General features: G+C 43.4%; 1 protein-coding gene across 1 annotated transcript; it reads left to right on the forward strand.

The window, feature by feature from the left end:
- The first annotated feature begins 7,707 nt into the window (after window positions 1–7,707).
- Window positions 7,708–8,646, forward strand: LOC128899842 (olfactory receptor 14A16-like). The gene has a single exon (XM_054179552.1). The coding sequence runs from the start codon at window positions 7,714–7,716 to the stop codon at window positions 8,644–8,646; it is 933 nt and encodes a 310-aa protein (XP_054035527.1). The 5' UTR covers window positions 7,708–7,713.
- The last annotated feature ends 479 nt before the right edge of the window (window positions 8,647–9,125 follow it).

The raw sequence follows: 9,125 nt of genomic DNA on the forward strand, positions 1-9,125 counted from the left end.
CCCTGTATGACACGTATGGTGGCAAATAGTCTGCTAACAACATATCAGAGCTTGCAATTTCTAGGCTGCAAGTTGTTAAGACCCTAGTGCAGGAACAATTGCAATTAGGGCATACCTTGCTAGCCAGCCCCCCCACCCCCTCTGTCCCTTTTCTTGTAAGACTCTAGTCTACCAAAGCTCTCTTCTGATTTGAAACAACAGTGCTAATTTCACCATTTCTGATTGTAATGTCTCTCAGAGATTTGTTATTTAGAGTTTTGCTAAGTCTTCCTAGTAAGCATAATGAATAGTAAGTATTTGGTATTTACAGGTACTCAGTACATAATAATTGTAGTAAGGCATAAGTACTTAGTAATGAGGTCAAACTGTAAGATTTTCTTCTGGTTCGAACATTCTTAGTTGTGTGCCTCGGCACTGCAAAGGAGCTCCAGGTAATATAGTTAAGGTTTGTGGTAAATAGGTATTTGTTTATAAAAGTATTCCTTAGCTAATGTAACGTCTTTCTGTTTCCTTCTTAAACATTGACTAGAAAAAATAAAAAATAAAAATACAAAAAACACCCCAAAAAGTAAAAAAAACAAAAAAAAGGTGAAATAAAACCCCAATAAAATAAAATAAAATATATAACAAAACAAACCCAAATATTAAAACTTAGATAAAAAATACAATAAAAAAACAAAATAAGAAAAAATTTAGATACAAAAATTAAAGTACAAAATAGTAAACTAATAGCAAAAATTAATAATACTAATAATGAAAATTTTAAAAAAGAAAAAATAAAATCAAAGCAATTTAATAAAATAATAATAAAACAGCAACAACAACAAAAAACAACCAAAAAACCCCCATAAGAATAACTAACAAAAATAACAATTAACAAAAAATGTAAGGCTTATTAGCAAAAAAATAAGGATTATTAAGATAGGAACTACTAGATTAAAACAAAAAATATATTAAAAAAACTATTAACATGAAAAATAAGGAAAAAATTGAAATAAAAAAGGTAAAAAAAATAAGAAGGCAAAAAATTAAAATTAAAACTAAAAACAATTTCAAAGAAATAATTAAAAGAAAGAAATATATAAAAAATTAAATTTAAAACAACAAAAAATAGATTAACAAATAAAGTAAATTTAAAAGTTAGGTAAAAAAAATTAAAAATGGAAATAAAAAATAAAATTAAATTGAAAATTAAATTTGAAAAAAAATTAATCATAAAATTAAATTAGATTTTTTTAAAAATTAGATTAAAATAAAGAAAAAATTTAAAACATACAATTAAAAAAATTTAAAATTTTAGACCAAAAAAAATATAATGAAAAAAGAAATTTTAAAAATACATTAAAAAGGTATAAAACCCAAAATTAAATATTAGATTAAAAAATAATAAAACATTAAATTAAAAATAATTTTAAAATAAAATTTTAAAAAATTAAAAAATAGAGAAAAAATTAAATAATAGATTAAATAAAACAAACATACAAAACTCCAAAAATTAATTAAAATTCAAAATTTTAAACATATATGTAACAAAAAAAATAAAAATTTGATTTAAAATAAATTAATTTAAAATATTTTTTAAATAAAATTAAGAAAAAATGCTAAAAAATTAAAAAACACTTAAAATTTTAAAAAAAGAAAATTTAAAAAATCAGAAAAATACATTACATTAAGGAAAAAAAAAAGTTTTAATGATACCAGCAAGAAATAACTACCCCATGTTAATTGCAATCATTGCAATAAACAGCAGCAGAAGAATGAAGAATCAAGAATATGAAGGAACAGCTTTTCCCATGCAGTCGAACATTGATCACAATAATTTGTTATAACACAACATGCATTTGCATTTTAGGCTGAAAACAAAAACAAATACCTAAAAAGAAAAAGGGAAAAGAGAGAATACCCCATAGTAAAAAAGTCTTTTAATGGTACCAACAAGAGCTAGTTAGCTCATGTCAACACCTAGAAACATCAACTTTGTAAAGTGCTGCAACCCTCTCACCGCAAGACACACAAACACAGCACAACTGTCATGAAGATGACAATCAGCAAACCTGCCTAGCACTGACCTCAATGACTGTCACGATGACCCAAGATGTCAACAGAAAGCATCTAACTTATAACCGAGTGCCGTGACTACTTAACTGTTGTGTGAATATTAAGGGATCAGTATTACTAGGATGAGCAAAACCACATTATTATGTGTAATTTTATATTGGGCAAAGCAATGAAGCTTCTTTGCTCTTGCTGTTTGCCTGCAAGTTTTCTGTCTGTGAAGCTAGAGCCTGGCCAGATCTACCTTTACAGATTAAAGAGATCTTGCTACCATTAAACAATTCATGATTTTTGACCATCATAGAGAAAATAAAGATGCAATATACCCCTAAAGCAGATTGTAAAAGACAGTGCTGAGGATTGCATTTGTGCCTCAATCTCTGTGTGCAATGAATAGAATAGAATAGAATAGAATAGAATAGAATAGAATAGAATAGAATAGAATAGAATAGAATAGAATAGAATAAACCAGGTTGGAAGAGACCTTTGAGATCATCGTGTCCAACCTATCATCTAACTACCCAATCAACTAAACCATGGAACCAAGCATCCTGTCAAGCCTCGCCCTGAACACCCTCAGCGACGGCGACCCCACCACCTCCTCAGGCAGCCCATTCCAATGGGCAATCACTCTTTCTGTGTAAAACTTCCTCCTAACCTCCAGCCTAAACCTCCCCTGACGCAGCCTGAGACTGTGCCCTCTTGTTCTGGTACTGGTTGTCTGGGAGAAGAGACCAACCTCCGCCTCACTACAACCCCCCTTCAGGTAGTTGTAGAGAGCAATAAGGTCACCCCTGAGTCTCCTCCTCTCCAGACTAAGCAACCCCAGCTCCCTCAATCTCTGTTCAGGCATAATCAAGTCTTCTCTGTCAATAAGAAGAGTGAAATGTAAAGATCAGAACTATTAAGATCTAAGTTCTTCTTTACAATGTCTGTTATCTTTGACCATGGATTATGCCAGCTCTGTTAGAATGTTCTAATTAGCTCAACTTAAGCTTTGTGCCTTGTATGAGTTACATCAGTCTGTTAGACATGCTGCACTACAGAACTCTTGCTTTCGCTATACAGCTTAGCTTTACCTTGCTTGCTTCTGTGTATGCGAAGAGTATCTTGTATGGGATGGGAACAACTCCCATGACCAGATTGCTCACAAAAACAAAAAGGGGGATTTGTGGCAATGGTGGCAGTAAGCAGTGTGAACAATCTGGCAGTATAAACTTAGAGCCTGACATGGTGGTAGGCCATGCTCAGCATAAGTGCAGAAGTGGCTAGCAGTGTAGCCAAACAGTGCTGTGCCTGCAGCATGTAACTAAAGCAGGGCACTGGTAGCTATAAACACAGAGAGTTATCTGGCAATAACAGGACACACACCTGCATCAACAGCCTCGCATGTCATTAGTAGTTTGACCAATGATCTATAACAGTAATGGGGTGGGTTGAGAGCAGGCCTAGCTCTCCCTCCCCCACAGAGAAAGAAACCACAGCTAAACTCAGTCGGAGAAGCAAAGCTATATTTACAAGCATATATGGAATGCAGGTTATATATAACACAGTATATACAGTATTTACAATACATATACAGAAATATCCAGCAAAGAAAAATAACACAACAAAATTCCCTCCTCTAGAAGAGGAGGGTTTCCCTCCCTGTAACTCCCTCTCTCCCCCCTATCTCTCCTTTTTTTCCCTAAAAGGGGTTAGAGAGAGAAAGAAAGGCAGTTATTAAGGAAAAGAGATATTATTAGGCTTCAAAAGCACATGCAGGGATTAGTTTTGCTTATCTCAAGGTCAGCTCTGGCTACTGTGCTGAGCAGCAGACAGGCTGGAACTGAGAAAAATTCCCACTGCACTAAAACTTAAAGTTGCATTCTACCAATCTACCAATGAAATTCATTTAGAATATCATGTTTTCATTTTCACAGTATCACAGTATCACAGTAACTAAGGTTGGAAGAGACCCCAAGGATCATCAAGTCCAACCTGTTCCAACAGACCTCACAACTAGATCATAGCACCAAGCGCCACGTCCAATCTCCCCTTGAACACCACCAGGGACGGCGACTCCACCACCTCCCTGGGCAGCCCATTCCAATGACGAATGACTCGCTCAGTGAAGAACTTTTTCCTCACCTCGAGTCTAAACCTCCCCTGACACAACTTGAGTCTGTGTCCCCTTGTTCTGGCGCTGGTTGCCTGGGAGAAGAGACCAACCCCCACCTGGCTACAACCACCCTTCAGGTAGTTGTAGAGGGCAATGAGGTCACCTCTGATCCTTCTCTTCTCCAGGCTAAACAATCCCAGCTCCCTCAGCCTCTCCTCATAGGGCTTGTGCTCAAGGCCTCTCACCAGCCTTGTTGCCCTTCTCTGGACACGTTTTGATACCAAAAGGAACAATTCTAGATCAAATTGGTCATCCATATTGACTCCATTCTCTGTTGCCAACAGCGAACGATTAAATGTTAATAACAGCCATAACAGGACTCCTTCCTAGTACATATTGTGCCCACTCCCAGGAAAGGCTACACCACCTGAAGCCTTCCAACCACTCATCTGTGTCTCTTTCCCATACAATCTATATCCCCTTTCCCACTCCCTGACAGACTGGGCCCCACCCCAGTACAAACAGTCTGCCTAGTCGTTGGAGATGGAGGTTCTGGTGTGTCCCATCCCCAGTCAGAAAGGCACCACAGCATCTGGGAGGAACCATTCCAAATACCCTGGGATGGAGCAGACCCAGCACACAGGGAAGAAGGGCAACCGCAGCTGGGCTGTGGCAGGAGTTTTGCCACCCAGACACAGGAGTTGTCCTCCCCTGGACTCAGCACAGCTGTGGCCACATCTGGATGCTTGGTGTCTAGGTGTGGGGTTCTGCAGTCTGACAGAGAAGGGAGGAACTTCAGAGACTGCAGAGGAGATCTGCCAGGATGGAGATGGACATCTCTGAGGAGAGTTTGAGGCTGCTTCAGCCTGCTGAGGCTCGGGGCACTGCCAGAGAAGTGTGCACATGGCTGAAGAGTGGTTTCAGAGAGGATGGAGCTCTTCAGGGGAGTGGGAAGAGACCAAAAGCTTCACAAAGTGCAGCTTGAAAGGTTCAGAGAGGTTGGAGCAGTTCTGGGGATAGGGAAGAGACCAAAATGTCCACAAAGTGCAGCTTGGATGGTTCAGAGTGGAGAGGAGGCCAAAGAAATGTCCCTCAAAGGGCAGAGCTGCTATGCATGAGGCCATCCAGAGGTGTCAGGAAATGGCAGGGAGAGCTGAGACAGCTCAGGGAAGGGATGGAAATGGCAGGGGGAGAGCTGGGTGGCAAAGCAAGATTGGTATCAGCAGCCTGAAGGGAAAGAGCTGCAGGCATGGGACAGTGTAGAAGAGGCTGCAGTGAGGATGGCCAAGGGCTCTGGCAATGCTGAGAGGCACAACAGGACCAAGGCCTTGGTCCCCTTGGCTCTGGCAGTTGCCTCTGCCACCAAGGCCTGGGAGGAGAAACTTGACTTTGAGGTTCTCCTATTGCGAGGGCAGTGGTCAGGGCTTGGCCTTTCTGCTTCCTAGATCAAAGGCAAGTTTTTCTGCCCTGTACTTTGCCTTTGTCTTCCTGCAATCCTGGCCTCTAACAAGCTGCTCTAACAAGTCCCTGGGGAGCCTTTGTCAGTAACAAGCCTCAGTGAGGCCAATCAGTGCTTCAAGGTACTTTGGAGTTTGCTTCTGACTTGGACTTCTTGAGAGGCTTCTTGGCAGTCACCTGGCAGTACCTGAGGATGATGTAATCAGCCCCAGGTACTCCATGGGGCTCATTAAATACTGCTGAACTTTTCATTATTGCCAAGGTTTCTGCATATAATTGGAGAGGTTTTCATTGCACAAAGCATCTGATGAAAAGTATTTTAAAGGTACATTTAATTCCTTTTCAGCACCAAACCATAGCAAAAGCTGACAAGGTCCTGCCCTGCTCAATGCTCATCCTCACTCCCCATTACCCCCAGCAGAGCCCTGAGCCACAGGTAAGGGACTGGATCTGCCTTGTCAAGGATAGGAGGTCAGGGCTTGGCCCTTTGGATCAATGAAACCCCTCCAGGTTTCCTCAGCAGCAGAGCCACCTTGAGCTGCTTGTCCTGACCTGTCAGCACTGCCCCAGTTCTCTGCTCTCACCACAGCCTGGAGATGCTTCAGTGCCTCCAATAATGCTTCCATTGCATCCACTGTCTCCTTCTGCTCTAACCAGACCCTGGGGACACTTTCCCAGTATGCTTCATTGGGACCCATTAAGAGTAGAATAAACTTCAGAGTTTGAATCTGACTTTGACTTCTGGAGAGGTTTCATCAGCTTCCTCCAGTCCCTGAGGTTTACAGGACACCAAAAGCCAGCAGAGGAGGTATTAAAATACCTTGGGCTGGTTCTCTGCCACCCTATCGGGCCAGGCTCCTGGGCTGGAAGGCTGATGCTGGCAAGCAGGCACCACTGCAGGAGATAGCTCTGGCCAGGAGCAGCTCCTCTGCACAGCACAGCAGGGCTGAGGACACTGCCAGAGGATCTCAGGGAGATGAGGAAGGCAGAGAGAGCCTCAAGGTGGCCAGGACAGGGAGGATGACTGAGAGCTCACTGGAGGAGAAGTCACTCCAGTCACTGGCACAGGGAGGCTGTGGGTGCAGGACACTGCAGCTGTAGCTCCTGGAGGCATCTCCATCTCAGCAGCTGATGCTCAGCTGAAGGCTCCTGGAGTGTGCACACAGAAGGAGGAGCAAAGCCCTTCAGTTCCATCCTGTGAGCAGCAGTGAGCAGAGCTGGGTAAGGAGAAGGCTTCACCCCCAGCCCCTCTGCCTTTCCCTCTTCCCTTCACTGTCTCTGCAGCACTGCAGGCCTACTCCCTGGTTCTCCACCTCTCCATGGGTGTGGTGGTTTTAGGCTGTGCCTTTAAAATTTAGTTACAGATTTTGAGCAGCAAAGTAGAAACAAAATAAATAGATCACTCTTGGGTGTGAAAAGGAAAAGGAAAGATTATTCTAAACAAATTCATTGGATAAATATCTGGAATCAGAGGAGCTGTACCATAACAATTCTCTCTCTTCTCTTCTGATCTCAGCTGTTTTGCTTTGCTCGGGAGAGATCACCTGCTTTGGCTGCCCTTGGCTAAGTCTAACCCACTGCTTTTTTTTCTCTCTCCATTCCTTCTTTCTGTCTTGGAACTTGGGGCAGGTGTTAGGGGCAGTGGAACAGCTTCCCTGGTCTCTGACCAGGGGGGTTTCATGTCATTTGCTAATTGTAAATACCTGTCTCATATTGTCACTCCTGGATGTTTTGTACCTGTTCATTGCATTCCATTGTAGAGTGTAGCTCTTGCTTGTAAATACAGCTTCATTTGCTTCTAACTGAGCTGCTCTGGTCTGGGGAAATTTCAACCCACCACAATGGGACTCTTGTTCTCTGGATTTGGGCTGTTTGTCACTTTGTGTTCTGAAACCAGAGGAATCTTCCTGGCAATTCTGAGTCCCTGCTGCATTTGAAGCTGTGATTAACTCTGACAGCGTTTGGTAGTGATGGGACTGAGCTGATCCATTCCTCATGCAGCTCAGGGAGGGAGGTTGCAATGAGGCTGAGAGAAGTGTGCCCTAAGTTGTCACTGCCTTTTTTGTCCTTGGACAGGTCTCCATGGCCACAGGCAGCAGATGGCCAACAGCAGCTCCATCACGTATTTCCTCCTTCTGCCATTCACAGGCACAGGGCAGCTGCAGCTCCTGCACTTCTGCCTCTTCCTGGCCATCTACCTGGCTGCCCTGCTGGGCAATGGCCTCATCATCACCACCATAGCCTGGGACCACCACCTCCACACCCCCATGTACTTCTTCCTCCTCAACCTCGCCCTGCTTGATCTGGGCTGCATATCTACCACCGTTCCCAAGTCCATGTCCAACTCCCTGAGGGACACCAGGGACATCTCCTATGCAGGATGTGCTGCACAAATACTTTTTTTCCTATTTTTCATTTCAGCAGAGTTTTCTCTCCTCACCACCATGTCCTACGATCGCTATGTTGCCATCTGCAGACCCCTGCACTATGAGACCCTCCTGGGCAGCAGAGTTTGTCTCCACCTGGCAGCAGCTGCCTGGGGCTGTGGCTTTCTCTATGGACTGCTGCACACAGCCAATACATTTTCCCTGCCCCTCTGCCAGGGCATTGCTCTGGAGCAGTTCTTCTGTGAAGTGCCCCAGATCCTCAAGCTCTCCTGCTCCACATCCTACCTCAGGGAAATCTGGCTTATTGTGGCCAGTGTCTGTTTATTCTTTGTGTGTTTTGTGTTCATTGTGGTGTCCTATGTGCAGATCTTCAGGGCAGTGCTGAGGATCCCCTCTCAGCAGGGATGCCACAAAGCCTTTGCCACCTGCCTCCCTCACCTGGCTGTGGTCTCCCTGTTTATCACCACTGCCATCTTTGCCTACCTGAAACCCTCCTCCATCTCGTCCCCATCCCTGGACCTGGTGGTGTCAGTTCTGTACTCAGTGGTGCCTCCAGCAGTGAACCCTCTCATCTACAGCCTGAGGAACCAGGAGCTGAAGGATGCCCTGAGACAAATGATCACTGGATGCTTTCAGAAGCAATAAACTCTTTGTCTTCTCCTGCAGAGCAGTTCTGCTGTCACTCAGTGCAGGCCCAGCCTGGCTTCTGTACTTGGTGGTGGTGGCGTTTTACTCTTCACAAAACTCATCCCTTTTTTGTGTTAACATTCTCTGCTTTGATGACCAAGAGTTTGTGCAGCAGGACCTCTGCTCTTTCTTTGGTTGAAAAAATAAAGAAACTTGCATTAACATTTCCCTTCCTTAAATCCTTCCTCCAGGACTTCTCCAGAGGTGCAGGGTCAGATCGTCTGCAGATTTTGGGGAGGGAAATAAAGAAAGAGACTCTTAGTAACAGTTTTGTTTCCTGAGTACCTTCCTCCAAGCCTCCTCTGGAGCTTCAGGGACAGGTCCTGTGTGCAGAGGCAGAGGGGCAAAGAGTCCCAGCACAGCAGCTCTGCCAGGGAGCACCAGCACCTGGACTTCCAGGGCTGTTGTCTTTCCACTTCCAGCCTCTCCTGGGTCAG

The sequence above is a fragment of the Dryobates pubescens genome, unplaced genomic scaffold (genome assembly GCF_014839835.1).
Source record: "Dryobates pubescens isolate bDryPub1 unplaced genomic scaffold, bDryPub1.pri scaffold_79_arrow_ctg1, whole genome shotgun sequence".
NCBI lineage: Eukaryota > Metazoa > Chordata > Aves > Piciformes > Picidae > Dryobates > Dryobates pubescens.

Bases quoted from the DNA above. Each gene is read 5' to 3' on its own strand.
- LOC128899842 (XM_054179552.1), top strand. From the start codon at position 7,714: ATGGCCAACAGCAGCTCCATCACGTATTTCCTCCTTCTGCCATTCACA.